Genomic DNA, 20,501 nt, shown 5'->3' with positions numbered 1-20,501 from the left:
ACCCCCGAAAATTTTTTAAAAAAAAAAAAAAAAAAAAAAAAAAAGACTACAGATTATTGTTAAAATGTCTGCGGTGGCTCTTCATGGGGCCAGAAGCCAAATTCATTGCCTAACAACATGTGTTTTGTTGGAAACAGAATATGGTGTGGAAAGGGTTATGTATTTGTTTTAAAACTCAAACTGTTTTTAACAAGCTAGGCACTGTTATGTTACATTTTCCTCTGAATATTCACTTATGGTACATACTAGGTCTTCTATTGACTTAGCATAGGGTTTTGTATGCAAGATGCTTGTAAAGCACTGCATTAAATCTGTAAAGCCACATTTCTAAATCATGAACAGTATACAGGCACATCATTAATAGACATTATGTCCAATATAGTAAATTTCTTGATGAAATGAGAAATAGTGAGAAGGAGCAGAAACTCAAGCTTCACTATGGAAGACCATGACCCGGCCCTGTTTCTGCAGTTGTGTAATCACACTCTTTCATCCTACAGTAGAGCAGTGTGTGAAGAATACTTTTCATCCTTGTCACTTGCTCCGAGGGAATCGTGTAGGTTTAGAGTAATGCTTATAAAGTATCTTTTGAATTCCAAAAGACTGAGTAACAGCTTTTATGATTATGTTCAAAATTTTAGGTGTCACTACTGATGATGGAAGGAAACCTAAAATATCCCTTAAGTATTTCCCAAAAGATCTGAGATTTAAAGCAGCTGAAAAGGAGAATGACCTTCTTTCATCAATGTAGCTGGTGTTGAAAACTTTGACCAAAGGTTTCGCTGAATATCTGGTTGGTTTGGTTTTTTTTAATCTCTTCAAAATACAAAATTGCTTTCCTCACCAACATTTTACAAGAGAAAAATACATGTTACATCATAATTTGCAAAGTTACCAACTGAGTTTTTGGGGGATCAAAGTAAAAACTTCTCAGTTCTGGTGCATTGAAATGTCCTGTTCCAAGCCTTTTTAAGTTGATGCGGGTGCTACTGTCTGGAATGTATGCAGAGAAGCCAGCTTTTATGTGAGTAAATTGGGAATACCTGTTATGTCAACTGGTATTTATCACTGGGAGAAACTGCTCTGACCAATGAGGACCGATCCATTTAAAAGTTGCATGACTTAGTGTCTCTCCACTTTAGAAGCAACCACCTGGCTGGATACTGCATCCATTGCAACAGCCACAAGAATGCGCAGTAAGAGGTAGGGTAATCCTCCATTGACATTTGCTGGAGAGGAGAGCCTGTAAAAGCTGAGCTGCTATAGAGAGTAAATAGATACAGTTTCTAATCTGAGAGGAGGTAAGAGGGAATGCTTTGTTTGTTTTCCATGAGTCTTTTGGGTTTTTTATGTTGCTTCTTGTCATGGAGCACTGGAAGTCAGAAGGGCTTTTTAATTAGGCCTAATGAAGACTCAGATAGCAGGCTTGATCTCCATAAATACAGTAAGAGAACAAATGGGAAAGTTGGGAGTATAAATACATAAGCAAAGGAGCAGTGTTGCCATGAGAACACATTGATATAAACTGCTATCAGTAGACTTAAACTGGACAGTACAAGAAGGCATTTAAGCATTGGAACATGAAGATCTGGAACAATTTCCCAAGATTCACTTTGAATATGGTGTTCAGTTTTGGGCCCCTCACTACAAGGAAGACATTGAGGTGCTGGAGCATGTCCAGAGAAGGGCAACGAAGCTGGTGAAGGGTCTAGAGCACAAGTCTGATGAGGAGCAGCTGAGGGAAGGGGGCTTGTGTAGTCTGGGGAACAGGAGGCTGAGGGGAGACCTTATCGTTCTCTACAACTACCTGAAAGGAGGGTGTAGTGAGATGGGTGCTGGTCTCTTCTTCCCAGTAACAAGTGACGGGACAAGAGGAAACAGTCTCAAGTTGCACCAGGGGAGGTTTTAGGTTGGATATTAAGAAAAATTTCTTCACTGAAAGGGTTATCAAGCATTGGAAGAGGACGTCCAGGGAAGTGCTTGAGTCACCATCCCTGGAGGTATTTAGAAGGCATGTAGACGTGGTGCTTAGGGACATGGTTTAGTGGTGGACTTGGCAGTGTTAGGTTTATGGTTGGGCTTGATGATCTTAAGGGTCTTTTCCAGCCTAAATGACTCTATGATTCAATGATTATTCCCTCCACTCCTATTTGCTTTTATCCAGTCCTATTACAAATGTAACCTGTCTGTGGTGTCAAAGGAGTGGGATATAACACAACTGTTACCTGGAGCCTACCTATCCCAGGAGTTACCTGAACCCCCCAGTGACTTTGAAAACTGATACTTGCTGTGGAATGGGGCAAGTAAAGTCAATCAGGAGATTTATGTTCCAGGAATACCAGTTTTTTCATTGCCTGTTGAGGAGGACTGCCTAGACCTATCCCTGTATGATGGAATTCAGGTTACTGGTATCATTTGCCTTAGTAGTAGATGATACTAGAGCTTTTCTGGATGGACTGCAGAGTACCACATTTGCCTGATGTTGGTCATGAGATCTTCACAATGGCAGAGGGACTCAGGAAAGCTGCTGGAGCTCACTTCCGTGATCTTTATCATGATACAAACCATATCATTTATGCAACCTCTGTTTCTCACCTTATCCTGAGTGCTCTTGTAGACCACCAATATAGACAGCAGCTGTAAAATGTCAGGAAATGTATAGTTTCATGATATATAGTACAGTACTGATGTGAAAAAATATTATCCTTCACTGCTGTCCAAGCTTATACTGGTGTTGGCATATCTGAGAGATCTGAACAGTGTTGTTTAATCGCATCTAAGCTCACAATTGTGAGGATGTAATACAATTAAGGTAGGTGGATGAAACACACTTAATCTCGACTGCACTGGCATCCAATTTTAGTCTGTGTTCAGCAATTATCCTTTTGTAATGAGGTCTCTCATATTGAGCAGGTCAGAGAATTTAGTTCTGAATTTATATCCCTATAAAGATCCAGGCCATATCAGGGATGGTATCAAAGAAATTCAGAGTTCAGAAACAGAACAGTGTCTTTCTGAGGACATGTCTTTGGTTTACAACCAAGTGGACCAGTCTGTGATTTGTATTTCAAAAGTCATCCTCTACTTATACAAGAAAGTATAAAAGGATTGAAAAGAAAAAGAAGAAAAAAAAAGCCTAAAAACCTTTTAATTTTGTATAAGAATATTTTTTTCCGATGTTCTCTTTCCACAGGCTAAAGCATGAACTGAAAACTCTTCAGATTTATAATACAGTTTACTTCCTAGCAAAGTTTATGTGCATGACAGAAAGAATACACTTAATCTGTTGTAATTCATACTACAAATAAAATACTAGGGAGGACAGAGACATTTTCATCATGTGCATGAGTTTTGTATGCCATTGTATGCCAAATATCAAAATAGCTGATGATTTCACTGTTCTTGATTTTTTTAATTTTTTTTTATTTGTCAGTGTAGTAGTTCTCCTAACCCAAATTCCATGTACTTTGTAGCAGATGGTAAGAATTAAAGATCCAGCACAGAATTTCTGTAATTCTTATTCCATTTCCTTTACTGGTGCTTGAAGGTTGATGATTAAGAAAGGTGGCTCTGTATACTTTTTCATTATAATTCAAAAGAATATTCAAGATAGTGGATTTTTTTTTGCACAAACTTGGCAAACAAGGAAGACATCTGAAATAGATCTTTAAAAACAATCTTTAATTAAGTATTTTACTTAAGAGAATGTCTTTTCATTCCCTGAGGAAGACAGATCATCCACCTCCATACAGTGTGAGAATCTTGTCCTCCCTGCCAAGATAAACTTGTATCTTACTTTGCCTTCCCCTTTCAATTACTTAAAAATACCTTTGGATTTCTGCTAGAAAACTCTTGTAAGTTCCCGGGAAGATGGGGGGGAAGACAACTTCCTATTTGGAGTTTGTGGGAGGTTTTGTTGAGTCAACTGAAGTCTGGACTTCTGCTTATTTCTGTTTTGATTGTGTAGGTATTTTGAATCTCAATGTCTCCATTAAGAGAACAAGTAATATTGGTCTTTATCACTCTAACATGGGATAGAAAAATGTAAAACTTCAGTACCAATCCTGGATGATTATAATGGAACTTTACAAGGAGGGGGAAAAATATCTCTTGTCAGTACATATGTCCTAAAAAGACTGTGCTAAATGCAGAACCTCTGAAGATTTTCATAATCTCTGATGATGATTTGAAAGGAAGATGTCTTTCAAAATATATGGGTATTTTTATTTTTAATGTTTCTTCCAATTGGAAACATTTTTGTCCATAAAACTCCTCGTTCTTTGCAGAACTAGAATGCCACCTGATGGATGATTATCAGTAAATATTTATTTGGCCACTGTTAACACAAGCTCCAGAGGCAACATCCATATGTAATTACCTGTCTCTTGGTAACTTCCCTTCCTGGTGTTTGGGAACTAAACAAACCAGCTGTCATCCAGGACAGATTTAGGATGCATGGAAACTTCTTGGATCCTTGATTGTCAAGTGAGATTAAAAAGTAGACAAAATTTATTATGGAACAGATAACACTTCTAAAGAGCCACAGCCAACATTTTTAGAACAGCCAAATATTTTAAGTTGGTATCCTTACAGTGATGGAAAATAAATACATTAATTTACACATTAAAAACACTGTTTTGTAGTTTACTGAATGTAATTACAAAATACCTGGATTACATTGATTTGCAAGGCAAATCTATATCAATTTATACTTTGTCTTGCTTATCTTGGTCATCTTGGTTCCAGTTGAAACACACAAACCAAACACACTAGGAGTTTGGTTGCACCTTACTAAGTGCAACAGTAGCACGTTGTCTGGAGCAGCCTGCTGCTTCTGCCTCTGTCAAGGATTGCTGGAACGACTAGAGGATGATAGCAATTGGCCTGAGGTTGCATGAAATGAAGTTGGCGTATCTTCTAAGCAGCTTCTAACTTTTCCCAAGATATGGATGGTGGGAAAGAATAGTGTGATTCATCATTTTCTCAGCACAGTAAGACCATATATCTTAAATTCGCCTGTCTCAGGAAAAAGATGTGCGTAACTTGACAGAACTGGAGAATGGTTTCTCCTTCCAGCTGAAGAAAAAGTAATGAAAAAAAAGGAGCTTGGCATTAGCATTTAACAGATTTGGGGCTATTTTTATCCACTGACCTGAATAGAATTATTTCTGATAGATTAACAGTGTACCTTAGAAGGGAACAAGGTCTGGAAGCATCTGGATACAGCAATTGGCTTTTCCTTTGCACATGTGGCTGGTGGAGTCCAGGAAGTGCCACTTTAGCATTCTACCACCAAATGAGCAATTAGCTGAAAAATCCTGTTCTTGTCAGCTGTCATTAGGCATTCCAGAAGTCCCCCATGGGAAAGCAAGTGAGCGTGCAAAGGTTAGGGGGAAGAGGTTTTATGGTTGGGAACATCATGGAAAGGCAAATACAGAATTGTCACAAGAAGATCAAACAGCTGTGAAAGCAGGTTGGCCATTGAACTCATTTGAATGTAGGGGGCAATGACACCTTTCCCTGCTTATGTTTGTAACAATAACTCATTAGTTTCCTTCCCCTTTACCCCATGAAGTACCCTTGTGTTGTGTATTTTAGATATTATATGCAGAACTGGGTAGAAGAGTATTCTGCATTTTGTAAATTCTGTGTTTAGTAAAACTGAATGTGTGTTCAAATGTTTTATGTCTAAAAAACTCCAAAACTTAGTCTGAAAAAGTGACCAGCATTTCTGTAGTCTGTGTTTAAATCAGAATCCAAATAAATTACTCTGATACTCTGTGATGAATTTTGTTTACTTTTATCATCATTTTCTGTACTACTCATCATTGTTAAAAAAGTGAAGAATAATATCAGTCACTAGAAGAACATGCATCTGCTTTTTGTAATCATAACAAAGGATGTAGGGTGTGATCCAGAGATTTTTAGGTGTCTCGCCCCAGCAGGGTGACTCACTGAGCTGGAGTTAGCCTCTGTTTTGTTCAATGGACTGCCAAAAGGTTGCTCAACAAAACTCACATGTTGACTGGGGAGCTTCCCAGAAGTTAAGGTGCCCAGATGGAGGAGCATGTGCGAGACGAGGATACACACAAACGTTCTGATGCCTGTGTAGCGAACATGTCTTTTTTTTTTTTTTTTTTTTTTTTCCCCTTACATAATGGCTTGCTGGTATAAAATGCATAAATGCTCTGAAAAATAAGGGTCAGGAATACCAGTGTAGCCCCATGTTGCCCCTTCTGGCCAGGAAGCCATCATAAGTGGGAGAGTACCACCAGTGGTAATTACAAGGTAGATATCAGAGGAACAGATCCCAACTCCCATGAGTTGGAATTACCTTGGTTAGAGGAAATTTAACCGAGGTCTGTCACTCATTAGTGAGCATCCTAGTTGATAGGCTATTATATTCGGTAAGACTAGTGCTAGTCTTTTGAAGGACAGTGATGGGTGTACGCTGGACTTAATGCTTCAACTACACATTATTCAGCGTTCTTGGCAGTGGTTCCTCCAACTACACTGAAGTTATCTCTTAGGTACCCGAGAGTGTGTAGGGACCTTTCCAGTTCCAAATGTGCTTGCCAGAATACTTCACTGATTCCAGAACTAGGTGGTCACAGATGCGTGACTTTTTTTTCTACACTTAACTCACTTTGGGGCCTGAGCAATATTTAGCATTTCAGTAGTATTTAGGCACAGCCATTTAGAGTAGTAAAGTTAGCACTGTCATTTGCGTGGGTGAAGGTATTGCTGAATACCATGAAAATGGGAATTGGATTACATTCTGTGTAAATGCTCTTCAATTTTAAGATTTTTCCACACCGACGTTAAATTTCTTAACTGATTAAAGACAGTTCTTCCATGACTTTAATAATCTCTATCACAGCTAAATAACTAAATAGATAGTAGACATATGAAAGAATTATTGTGCTTTTATGCTTCTGGATGTTTTGTGGTTAAAAAAAAAAGACAATAAATATCTTCTCTTGACATTTTCATTTTCTCTGAATCTTCTTACAAAAGGCTTTTTTAAGGCATAAGTGTGAACGTGAAGTTAGCTATCCGTGACTGACCAACCAGTATTGTCTATGGCAGAAGTTTACAAGCTGTGCCTCAGCAAAGTAGCATGCAACCACTGCCTGAGGAGCTAATATCAAGAGATGTTCCTACCCCAGCATTAGCAGAAGTAAAAAATAAATTTGGGAAGCCTGGCCCAGGGTGAATATTGTTCCACATTGGCAGCTAACCCTACTGTAGCTGTGGCTTAGTTGTGGTTAATTGGATGATTTGCTCAAGAAACTGGGCTAAAAAATTCTCTGGCTAACATGATTTGCATGCAAGAAATTTTATAATGAAAACCCCATTCATCTGTGTAGTTACTACCTGTCCCTGTACTTAATAGTTTTTTTGTGTTTTATTATTTGCCTTTTTTGTTGTTGTTGATTTCTCCCTACTTACGATTACAATTGTTATCAGTACAAACTAGATCTTTGGAAATGTCCAGACTTTCCAGTGTTTGGCTTATTTAGCAATGTGGTGTTCCCCTTGCTGCTTTCCACTTAAGAAATTAGCTGAACATTAACCAGTGTGATTGAGTATCTTTGATAGCATACTGTGAGAAAGATGCTAAAGCACTCATTCAGCAGCCTTTGTCAACGCTCCAGATCATAAATGAGGAACATGAATGAAAAAGTTGTTGATTTACAACTGAAAGGGTGGCCTTCAACACATTGGATCACTAGCTAAGCCTCTAAAATGCTGTTAAATGAAATTATAGATTGTGGCTTATAAGTAATAGTAAAAATTATTTGCAGAATGATCGAAAGTGTATACTTGAAATATTTGACTTATTCTTTCCAGTCTAATCATTATTTTTTTCCCTTTCAGAACAGCAACTTAAATATTCAGTACTTAAGATCTTGATTTCAGAGTATAAAAACAACTGAATAATATTTGAGCCAAAAATAGGAAGAGGCCCTTTGGTACACAGGTCTGCCTTCTGTCTGCCATATATCTTCAACTTAACGCTAGTAGGTGATGTGTGATTAAATCCTGTGGCCAGCTTTGAAAATCCCATTTTAGCTTAGAAGTAATTATATATGGAAATCTGTTATGAGTGCTATGTGGATAACTTTCATTTACACTTAGTAAAGTGTAAAACTGGAATCTCTATTTATAAAGCTGTTGTTTAAGGTTCCCTTTTGTTCTGTCCTTGATTTAATTCATGCTATTCAAGTTTTGCTCAAACAGCAGGTTTGGTCATTAGTAAATAACAAAATAGCTTAGCTCTTTGATCTCTACAGTCCTTACATACAATGTGCCTGTAGGCATGTGTAATATAAATATTTGGTAAGTGCAAATAATTAGAAGATTTTGGATAATAGGCTTGTTGAAACTAGCAGTATTTTGCAGATTTTCAGTTCCTGTTGGATGGGACAGGGACCAAATAAGCAAGAAAAACCTCAAATAATTTAAAAATTTACAAAGCATTTGTTTTTAATAGCAGTTATAAAAATTACTATGCCTTTAAATCCCATTATTTACATAGGAAAAAATTGTATTCTTATTGATTTGCATAATTATAAAATGTGTAGTGATTTTAAGCTTCATGTATGGGTCATCTTTAGATCCAGAAGCAAAATTGGCAAGATGCATCAGAGTTCTGGTTTTACTTGGAGTGTGCTGCTGCTTTTATTAATATTACTCAGTTGATGTGGCAAAAAAGTAATTCCAGTTAAAGAGGTTTTTTTACTTTTTTGATTCTTAGACTGTTAGGTTAAACATTGTCCTATGACAGTGACACAAGTCAGTGAACAAATCCCATCTTCCTTTACATACTAGTCAATATTGAGGAACCCAGTGAAGAAATCAGCGGTTTCTGGAGTGGGCTCCATCTCCAAAGAACACGTCAGGGAAACGTCCCTGAAACTCAGCAAGTGTAACTGCTAGTGTACTCTTTAACTCTGAAGGTAGAACTACTCTTCCTTTAACTCCTGAAAGCAGTATAATTAGTCCATTTTGGAGCTAGCTGTCACTAACTTCTCGCCTTTTTTATAACCATTTTGTTCCAAAAATTGCAGTGGGGAGGTAGTCTGAAGTTGAGGACCCCTTTGGTTTCCTCTGTGATTCTAGAGAATGTGAGGAGAGGGAGATGTTTCTTTGACCACTTAAAGCTAGTTCTTAAACAGCTTTGAGCTCTTATACACTGCAAGGAACTCTCAAAGGTCCTTTCAGTAGCAGCATCTTTGTTGCATCTCCCCATAGCTTGAGTTGTTCATATATATATAACTGCAAAGCTTTGTATAGCATAAGATACAGAGGTTTTGTAAGAAAGATTAAGTACCTAAATTCAAGTTAGGTGTTTATTCTCAATTCTTCACATACGTAATTACTCTCAATAATTATTTGTACAAACATTCAATTAAAAGTATTTCTAAATGCTAGCTATGTTGAAGTAAGAGGCATTCTCAAAACACATGCTGCATATTGCATGTGTACTTTGCTTAGAATATTTTCGATTTCTTTGTGTGTAAGTCTACCCATCATCATGATCCTGTGGTGTTTGAAGGTACAGTTTAGGAAAAGCTGAGTACAGGCTCCACCAAAACGGGCAGTCCTGGCTTGTCCTATCTGTAACAGAGCATTTCTGCTGTCTCGGTTACCTGGATCAGAAAGCTGATCTGTGTGAAAAATAGCACAGGAAAACAAAATGGAAATTGTCTGCCTGGTACAGCTGGCTAAACTATCTCGCCAGTGCAAGAGGTGGGGGGAGGAGGCTGGATTGTTTTTTCCAGCATCAACCCACGCTGGTTTTACCTAAATTACTCAGGAAGCCATATTCTAAGAAAGTAAATGACCAGTTTTACTTGAGATGTAAGATTCATACAAGATTTAAAAGATGTAAGATACAATAAAGGTATTTACTTGTCATTTAAGAGCTCTAGGTGAAGTGCTTGGCACTGTTCCATCATGCTTATGTAGCTCCCAAGCGATGTTTATCATCATGCTTTCTTAAACCCCTGAGGTTACTATAATGATACTTTATCTTTTAAATCTGTGATTTTCTTTCCCTGCTTTCCTAGAGAGCTTCATCTGTGTTGTTTGATTTGCTTTGGTCTTAAACAGAAAGGTTGGATAGCATTTGAAGGCAAGGCTGGAGACAGGAGCTCTCTACATGTCACAGGCAGGCTGGGAGGCATCTTGGTTCGTGCAAAAGCAAATTCTGGTCTCAGTCCTTCCCTCGTGGAGGCTCAGGAGCCTGCACAGGCAAATGCCATACTTGCAGTAAATGTACACCATCATCGGCTCTTGCTGACAGCTTCAGTCAGCTGGCACAAGAAGCTTCACAACCCGAGGCAACTTTTGATTATCCATAACTTAAATGCTTTAACATTCTGGAAATAAAGATCTGCAGCTTGAACTTGGCACGGGGCTCTGTGGGAAACCAGCGAAGCACAAGGAACAACAGAAGGCGAGGAAGTTCAGGCAGTGTAGCCAAGGAGACACCCAGGCGCATCGCAGCTAGTTATCTGGTGCTTTTCTGGCTGAGTCTCACAAGCCCGCGTGAGTACATTGCATTGCTGTTCCTAATAGGATTTAGGAGGGGAATGTAGTGCCAAAGCCAAGCTGCCCCTCCTGAGAGGCCAGGGCATGTCACTTAGAGAAAATGTATTGGATTGCTGCTGGAGGTCTCAGTATTTGGGCAGAGGCCAGTTGTGGTTTTCCTTGCAGTTTAAGTACCCAAATGTAATGGCTGTGATTATGAACTTTCTCCTTTTATCTTGCTGTGGTCTGATATAATTTTGTTCCTTATCAACCATTATCACATTAGAGGCAAAGGTTTATCAAATACCTTATCGGGTGAATGACAAGCATTTAGTTAGCTTTATGCTGCTGATAAAGAATATTGCAAAGTTTGTCTCTCTCTCTTCTTTGGTATCTGTAAACTTTGCAGAAACCCACCTCAGCAGGATCCTGTGGAAGTAATCTGATGGCTCAATACCAGGTTTTCCATTATTACTCTAAAGGTACTTTCTTCTAGAAAAGATCAATTAAGTGCATTTCTGTGGACCCCTGCCATGAAGGTTATACTATAGTGGTACAAGTATGTCCTCATGAAAGATGGAAGAGTATTGTTGCAGCTAGACTTTGTATATGAAAAACATTACTACAATCTCGTTATTTCACGTTTGGAGATTGCTTACTTGGGGGTTTCTTGTTTCTTTTTTGTTTTTACTAAATAGACTTGGATTGTCACTTGCTTTTGTCTTCAACTACTCCTGCTTAATCCTCTTGTCAAAGCCCAGAGTTCCTGCGGGAATCCAGTGACAGATGATGTGAATGACATTGCAAAATTGGTAAGTAGCTTTTTTTAAAAATTATTTTTTATGTTAAACAATAATCAGTGACTAATGGCACTTACATTTTAAGCAAAGTTAGCAAATCTATATCAGAACCAGGGGAATATTAACAAAAAAAATAAATCCATTGATGTCTGTGACTTGATCAAAACCAAAACCTTTACTGCAGAGACTGGAGAGTAGTTTCAGAGTTCATTGAAGAGGTGATCTTCTTGACCAAGCTGGACTGTATGTACACATGTGTTTTCCTCCCTCCAAACTTCCATAAAAATTGTCAAAAGTCTTGATTTCCTCAAACATTGTCTGGGATCAGATTGCTTCCCATGCAGAAGAAAGATTATTGGCTTTGTGTTACTGATTACTGTGGAGCAGACTGGCAGCAAACACAACTGAAATGAATCGGGAGGCTTTACCTTAGGTTGTATGGGAAACTTGTGCCATATATAAAAATAGTATGATATTAGACATCATTGTAGCAATCAAGGCAATAACAATTGAACAGCTCTTACAGTCTTTAGGTGTCAATAAGCTACACTCATTATGTGTTTCCCTCCCTACTTGCTGTACCTAGAAGTTTAAGTCTGAAGGACTCGCAGCTTCATATAAGAACTGAATTCATTTAAGTACATTTTAACTGTTACTTAATTGAACACTGCATTAACCTGAAAAACTGCATCTCCTTGTGTGAAGTCAGTTGGTATTTAACTCCACTGAAGTCCGTGATTATGCTAACTTGCAGTAGTGCAGGATCTAACACCAAAGCTTTTAAGAAATAATATATACTGAACACTTAACAAGCATCCCTTCATCTACGCACTGACTTCAGCTGAAAATTATGGCTTCATTATGGAAAGATGGTTGCAATACCAGTGTTAATATTATCAAACACTTAATTTGGAGTCCCTTGCATTTGCTGCCAGTGCAGTGTTCTTAAGCTGTTTTCTTTGGGCATTGTTATATACATTGGCACATAGTGTAAGTCTCTGGGGGTGCTCTATAGTCCTACTCAGATGCTTAATGCTTCACATTAGTCCCTTTAGGCAGAATTCTGAAGTATCAGCATGTTTATTCAAGATAATATTTCATCTCTTGACAGAGTATTAAGCTTTGATTTAAACCTGTTGAAAGCATGACAGAGCAACAGAACTCCTGTGAGGGCTGGTGAAACTGTCTAGTACAGGGTTAGCAATAACTTTTTGTCAATTATGCATCCTCAGAACAAATGCTTTAACTTTCCCCTTAGTACAATTTAAACTTCAAGAATGTATAAACACAGGTTACAAAAATTTGCATGCAGCTTGAGCAATCACACTTTGCTTTTGAGATAAATTATGAAAGAAACCTAATATCATAAAAATTAGGTTAGTCTTTAATTTGGCTGTGACTTTCCCTATCGTGTTCCTAGATCTTCCTCCAGACTAGTCCAGCAACTGCAGTTCTTGCACATACCCCTGCAGCACTGTGTTTCCATACCCAGACCCTCCTCCACACCCCCTCTTAGTTCTCCACATGCAGCGTGGTTGCTGGTTCCCTCCCATGCGCCCTGGGCATGATGCCTACCTGAGCGATGTTTTGAACGCTTGCCGGATTTATATCCCCTTTTGCTTGGGCTGCTGGCTTGGCAGGAAGGACTTTGTGTGGTGACTGTTCTGTTGTATGTGCTGCTCGTCCTGGAAGAAAACCTCTGCCAACTGCCGGGGTTGCACTGTGCTTCTGCTGCTGCCAAGCCTGAGCAGAGTGGGGTAGGGCTGAGCTCTGGCCATTCCTCAGTGAGGATGCTCTACGGTCCTTCTCCTGACTTACACCCATACCTTTCAGATCTCTCTACCAAATGCAAAATTTGGGTGAAGTTAACTAGCAAGTTCAAACATATTTTGAGTTGGAGAAATAACAGAGAGATGCAGAAAATACAAAGCCCAGACACCTGGATTCTCTCTGGTTTGAGTTGTGCGTCTGAGAATGTTCTGAGGAAAGTCTGTATCCGTGTTTTGTCTGTGTTAAATATTTGCATAGATTTTTTTCATGCAGAAATAATTTCTATAAAGCTACTTGAGAATTGAAAGGATAACAGGGAAATAAGTTTGGTATCTTCAATTAGTATCAGAACTCTTGGTTTCAGTTAAACTGACTATATTGCCAGTTGGTCATTCTCTTTTGAAATGCTACACCATGACAACTTGACATTGAGAACAAAATTAAAAAAAATATATATAATAAGGTTTAAAGTACTTTTTAAACAAAATATCATTAGCTGACTGTGAATACGAGAAGGGAGAAATTTACAGAGAACACTGACTGATCACATTACTTTGCTAAAAAGTACAGTTTTCTTATGCTATATGGAGTATATCCTTAGTACCTATAATATGGACTCCAACATGATGTTGCTTAAAAATATAGTTCAGGAAACCATACAACTCTTGTAAATTACTATGAATGTTTTTATACCACTTCTGCTTTTTGAAACAAAATACAGTAATTGAATTAAGGAATGATATTCTGATGACTTACGTCTTCAAAATTAGACATAGCACCCATAGGTGGTTGGGTTCTTTATTGATCCTATTGGCCTTTAACAGTCTTATTTCTCTGCTGATCCAAAGAGTTTGTGCCACTAGGACATAGTGTTTTTTAATAAATGTCTTCACCTTTCACACTGAGAACAAATTGTAGCACCAGGGATTTTGCAGAAGCTAATGTTATGTGTACAGTTATTGCCCATAGTTACTGTGATATTATCCACAAGCTCTATCACACTTGCTGAGAGTGGTATGACAGTTGTTTCCAAAGGCTTTATTCTTGGCCACACTGTCATGTTCTTTAAACCCTTTTGTCCACAGTCGTGAGTATAGTCCTGTATCTGTGTGTGCAATAAACTAGCTGTTCAGTGGTAGTATGCAAGTCCCATCATTTAGCTTAGGATATTGGCCCCTCTTCCTCCTGACTCATGACAAATGCTCAGACATCAGCTTAGATTCAGTATGGCCTGAATCCTCCACTAAGGTGGATTATGATCTCTTCATCTCCCCAAAATGTTAGTCTTCCCTAGGCCTTTTCTCCTTACTGTAAAGGTGTGTCACTATCTCTCCCCAGCCATTCAGGTCTATAACAAAGGTGTCCATTTTGGCTCTTGATACTTCACAGATCCTTGTAAGTTCACTTTTAAAATCTCCATTGTTTTTTCCTGTCATAACATGAAAAAATGTTTTTGTAGTTCTCTGTCCATACAAATTCACGTTTTCTTCCAAATTCTTGGTGGATAAAAATCCAGTATACTGAAAAGATTTCTCCTGGCTTCAACTTCTATAATTTTGCCCTTCTGTGTATTAATTTGCTGCTCTGACCTTGTATCTTCTACTTATTTCCTTCAAGCTGTTCTTCCTTTTTTTCATTATCAATGGCAAGCTTCTTGGTTTTGTCTTCAAAAGCACTATTAACACTGCCTGTGATGTCTTAACACATGCTGAGTTTGCCCTCTTGTCCTAGCTTCTCCTCATTATTTCCATGGTGTCTATTACGCTGTTCATGGCCACAGGAAGGATGCTCCTTGATGAAATCCAAGCAGATTCTCTTCCTCTTCCTATCTCACGCTAAAATTCTTTGCAGCATGAATCCTTGTCCCTCTTCTTTCTTTTTCCTACTCTGTTCTTCCCTACCTCTACTGCAGTTCACCTACAGCTTGCAAAATGGTGCCATAATTTGCTACCAAACTCTTCTGCCTGTAGCTTGATACAACCTAGTCTTTATTTATTTGGTTCTGGGCTTCTTGTTGCAAATACTGTAAACCACCAATATCACTGGTAGAAAACTGCTGAGCATGGCTGTGGCTGTGTTCTGCTTGACTCTATTGTATTCTAGAAATATGAGAAGAACATTCCTCAGTCAACACTTTCTGTGAATAAAAATCAGGGATGTCTGCTAAGCCTAAGCTATTGGAGAATAAATAAGGCACACTGTGCGGTGCCTGAAAATGTGGGTCATTTGCCTAATCAACTTTGTGTTGAGTAATAAATTGAGGCCAGATGTATGGTGTAACTTGTTTTCGGTGGTGTTAATCTGGATTTTCACTAGCATCATATTAGACTCATACCAGAAGCTATAATCGGAAAGAAAGAGCAGATTCAATAACAATAAGGTTTCTGAGCATTAATCAACCTAAGACCAAACCAGACTGGTATCTGTTCGTACAAAAATGACTTGTATTTTCTGCAAGATTAAATTTATTCAAATCTTAGTAATATAATTTTGTCATATGAAGAATGTGTCCTAAGTAAAATGATTTTAAGATGCAAAGAACAATTGAACAATCATTTTTGTTTGTTTTTTTTAATAGTGAGAACTTTAAAAGGGCATAATTTCATACCTATAGACAATAAAAGTACTTAGAGAGTATTCATTCTGCATTACTAATCACTTGAACTCCTGCTTCTTTTTTAATGAAGATGTCTGGAGGGAAACACATTACTTGACAAACAAATGTTCCATATTATGAAACTGTAATTGCAGCACCTGTCAATAAAGCCTGTCGCCATTGTTCTTTTCAGCACAGTAAGTCAGCAGAAAGCTGCATTGCTGTAATTGTGACTCTGATTTTGCATAAGTTAGGAATCTGTTTGATATATTTTTGTTAAATATGAATATCAAACCTAAGTATAAGTAGAATTTTCACTGAGCTGTGCACTGTATATAGAATGTACCTACATATTTTGGTTTCATCCATTAACAAAATCTAAGATATTCACCTCTTCCTCCATGATCTAAAGCAATTTTTTTCTTTTGAATGTTGGAAGCCTAAACAATAGTCAGCATTTACTGACCAGGTTGCTTGTTCGAAACATGCTGTTTCAAACACTTTGCCTTCACTTTGCATCTTTGCTGTAAATGTGTACTTTACACTCTCTGCAACATTTGAGATTTATTTTTAAATGGATCTAACTCTCCTGAGTGAAGGGGTTGTAAAAAATGATCCAGTGTTATTATCCTGCAAATAATCTGCCACTATGGCTGCAAGAAGTGTGAACGGAAATTGTTAACATGTTGTCTTAAGCCGAATGAAGAGGATTTTATTAACTGCTTCATTAGCAGATGAGATGGAGTAGATTGCAGAGATGATGGACAGAAAGTGGAAGCTCCTACAGGAAAAGAAAAACCAAGGATGCAAAGAAGGGAGATGCAGAGGTATTAGACAGTAGGAAAAGGGAATGATGAAGAGAGAAGTGGGAGGTAGAAATGGTAACCAAAAGGAAAGTATGGTTTTCCCATCACATTTCTCAGAGTAAAAAAGAAATCACTGACAATGGTAAATGGTAATTCTTACTTTATTAACTTACTTTATCTTGGATTTGTGTATTAAAAAAAAAAAAGCCCTCATTCCAAAGCACTTCACTGCAGAGACAGGTCATCTCTCATGTTCTGCTGTTGCAATGAAAGAGTAGTTTAGGGAACTCAAATCGCTTTTACAACATCCCTTTTTCATTTCCCTATCTATGTGACCATGAGCATATTTTAAAAGTATATTTGGGTTATGCAATGTTAACAGTGCTGTATTAAATATTCAGACCTCTGTATGTCAAAAGGAATCTTACATTCCCCAGTTTGAGATTTTGTTACAACTGGGAATATAGCACTTAATGTTGGGTTTACATGGATTTAAAGATATAAGTTTAGATTCCCTCTTCTTCACCTCTTCTCAGAGCCTGATAGGATATCTACAACCACACACACCCACTATATGAGAGAAACTTTTTGTGGCATTTTAATTGCAATGCAGGGTTCTTTTAGTTCTATATGTTACTTTCCAAGATTATCAGTTGACATTCTCTGTAATCATCAAAACTGTTACTTTTGTCTAAACCAAGGTAAGTCATGCAGGCAGGTATTTCATTGCCCCCAAATTTGTCACTGTACTTAAGAGTTGAGTACAGGACCAAAAAAGCCGTTCCAGGACTCGGAGTTTCAAGGGACAGTCCCTTTCCCTTTCCATCCCTCTTGTTGTCTGCTCCTTGTTGGGAGCTGCAGCAGTCAGGGCATCCCGCACAGAGCGGGTGTGCAGAGACCTTTCATTCCTTTCAGGATCTTTTCAGCAGTTGAAAATCAAGTGGTTGGTTTTGGATCATAGTCTTGGTGGTTAGTCTTCAACGAAATTTCAAGATTCATTTTGGGAAAGCAAGAGAGTACAAAACACACAGATTTAGTACAAACATATCCTTCACTCTTACATCAGGGGCTCTACCCTATTTTCTCTGCGTGAGTTGGGAAGTCCAACTGGGACACAAATATAAGTCCTTTGCTTTGACTGAGCTCCATCATTTACCATCAGCAGAGCATCTGGCATGTGGAGTTTAATCAATAAAACTTTAACAAGTTGTTTCGTCTTGAGGCAGGGCATATATTTTGTGTTTGACACCCTCCCCCCCAGTGATAATCATTTTTAGTAGTAAATGCAAAAATATCTTTTCTGATTCACGATCTGTCAAGGAGAAAAATCTGAAGCTGAGCTGTATTCTCTGGCTTTGTTTGAGAAGCTGTAAGAGCTCTTGGGCAGTTACTTTTTTTTTTTTTTTTTTTAACTGTGCATGAAAAGTGCTTGACAGGCTCTGATGCCAGTAAAGTAGATTGTATACATAATGCATATCAATTCTTGTAGTGTTCATTGATTTGGAACAAATTTAATCTTCCAGTGACCTTTCTTAAAGAACGGTGCTTTTGCTGACATTGCTAAGTATTGAATCCCTCTAGAGTGAGTATGGGAAACTTTGCACATACAGTAGCATCTTCGCTATCTTTGCTGCTTGAAGTGCTGCTAATCCTACCTCTCTAGGCACGCAAAGGAAGCTGGAAAAGAAACTGGATTACCTATTAATTTGTCATGACGTCAGGATGTTTTTATAGGAAGGAAAAATATGCAAAAAAATGTGGATGAGGCTTTAGAATAAATCAGACACTCCAAAGAAAGAACAAATGTATTGCAATTTTTTTTCAGTATTTATAGAATCTTGAATCAACTCTCCAAAATGCCATGTAAATAGAAATTGATATAGAGAATTTTAGTGGCACTTCTGCAACTGCTGCTTTGGGAATGTGTAGGTATAAAAATAAAAATAAAAAAAAAGAAAATTGATCTACAGAAATGAATTTACCAGGATCATTTGTATGAAACTTGTTTTTTAAAGCTGTGGGAGAAAGCTAGGTGTCACTGAACTGAAAGATTGTGTCTTAGCCCACGTTGTAAATAAAAAAATGTTTGGAATTCACTAGTGACTGACTATGCATAAGTATTGTCCTTGGTCATTTCTAGAACAATAACATTTTGAAATTGCTTTTTTAATTGAAACTAAATTTTAATTAACAAATAAAACATTCTGTTGTGTCAAACAAAATACTACCTAAAAACTGCACAGGGGGAAAAAAAAAATAATCCCTGTGCTGGTTGCTATAGCAGCAGAATCAAAAGCAGCCATAACAGAATGATCTTTAACCTGAAGAAGTAGAAATGCTTTGCTGAACAAAGTACAGATTCTGGTTCACCAAAGGAATTACGTAAGTGCTTATTGTCTTTTGATTAAACGGATTTCAACCAGGATGAGAAGTATCAATTGAATCTTTCACTGAAACTGAAGAAAATATATTTTCTGTATCACTAAGCATCATAGTATTGGTAAACCTTTTGAAAAAAAGTACTTCAAGAGATTGTGGATCGTGGCAGCGTCTCCCTTTTCATCTCCCCACTCAGCACATTCCCCAGATGATCAACCACTTCTCACGGTAGTGTTGGATTCCATCTGTGGTAGATTGCATTGTATAATTCAAGGAGAACCCTTCTTCCACTCCTTGTCCTTGCTTCAGCACACCTCATACTCACCTGCATCTGCAAAGCCATGCTTAGCTTACATGTGCAGAAGCTCTCCTTTGCCCCAGAACACTGCTATGATTTAATTATATTGCTTACCATTAGTAAGAGGCACAGCTTCAAAGTTAGAGTTGCGCACAAGTGTTTTTCTGACCTGGTACATAACTTAAGTATAAGGCAGGCAAGTATTTCTTTAGGTTCAGATTGGAAATGATTTGAAGGAAAAAGGCTTAGAGACTACTGGGTACTCTGCTGTTTGGAGTGGTTGGGGTTATACAGAAATTGTCACATAAACACTTCAAGACATGCCATTAAAAGATGAAAACGCAGTGGAGCTTCTGCAGTAATGAATAACCTCAGATCACTTCTCACCACATTACTGCCTTTAATTCTGCTGGGAAGTGGTAGCATTGAACATGATCAGATTGGATCTGGGAATGTTACAGAGGTGTGGAAAGATGCTTCACTTGTGAGCCAATAAGAGTCAGTAGCAGTTCCACAGGAAACTGAGTATGTAAACTTTTGCGCCTGGTAGGTTACTGAAAATTTGTGTTGAATATCTGATAGATTTTGTTGAATATGGTGATGGAAATTAAGTCTTACTTTGTGTAGTCAATAATAACGTTTTTATTATCTGTTTATTGTAGGTTGGAAATCTCCCAAATGATTATATGATAACCCTTAAATATGTCCCGAAGATGGATAGCCTGGTATGTACAACCACTTCAAGTTAATCCCAATAAAATAGCCCACTGGAACCAGTGATGGCCATAACATTTTGTACCTAGTCCTGTGGCTTAGAAAGTTAGAGTTAAATAATGGTTATTTCACTTTTCATACTCTTTGCGATTATTCATTTAAAAGAAATGTGGAGAGATTTCTGCAGTCACTTAAAACCTTTTTAGTTGCAGGAATATTAGAAAAATGTTTCTTCATATCAATTTTTTTAACATTTTCTCTGGAAAAAGTCAAACTACGGTATTATTTCATCTTGTCAATTGAAAATTGTTGCTTTCTTAAAGAAGTAGTTTCTTTAATTATACTTTAGAATATTCTGTAGAACGTCCTTCTCATTTCAGCCAGTGGAAATGCTATTAAAGCACAACAAATACAGAGCAGCCAATAAAGAGAACCCTAACTTCAGCAAATGGTAGCATCAGTAACTAAACAAACTGGTAGAAAGTGAGGACATTATTTCATTCAAACATGCTTTGTATTATTCTTTCTATATAATCCCACAGTTAGTGATACTTTCAAATAAGCATCATCTACCTTCTTTAAAACTTTATAACATTTTT

At 37.7% G+C, this 20,501-nt stretch overlaps 1 protein-coding gene across 1 annotated transcript in view; it reads left to right on the top strand.

Moving 5' to 3' along the window:
• Positions 1-20,501, top strand: part of KITLG (KIT ligand) — a 72,292-nt gene that overhangs the window by 35,563 nt on the left and 16,228 nt on the right. Inside the window, exons 2-3 of the mRNA XM_010561976.1 lie at positions 11,238-11,351; positions 19,851-19,913. Of these exons, the coding sequence (XP_010560278.1) occupies positions 11,238-11,351; positions 19,851-19,913 (177 nt within the window). The remainder of the gene's footprint in view (positions 1-11,237; positions 11,352-19,850; positions 19,914-20,501) is intronic.

Source organism: Haliaeetus leucocephalus, unplaced genomic scaffold (genome assembly GCF_000737465.1).
Source record: "Haliaeetus leucocephalus isolate CR32 unplaced genomic scaffold, Haliaeetus_leucocephalus-4.0 Scaffold151, whole genome shotgun sequence".
NCBI lineage: Eukaryota > Metazoa > Chordata > Aves > Accipitriformes > Accipitridae > Haliaeetus > Haliaeetus leucocephalus.
The sequence above is the reverse complement of the archived record's forward strand: the minus strand, read 5'-3'. Positions and strand labels throughout refer to the sequence as shown.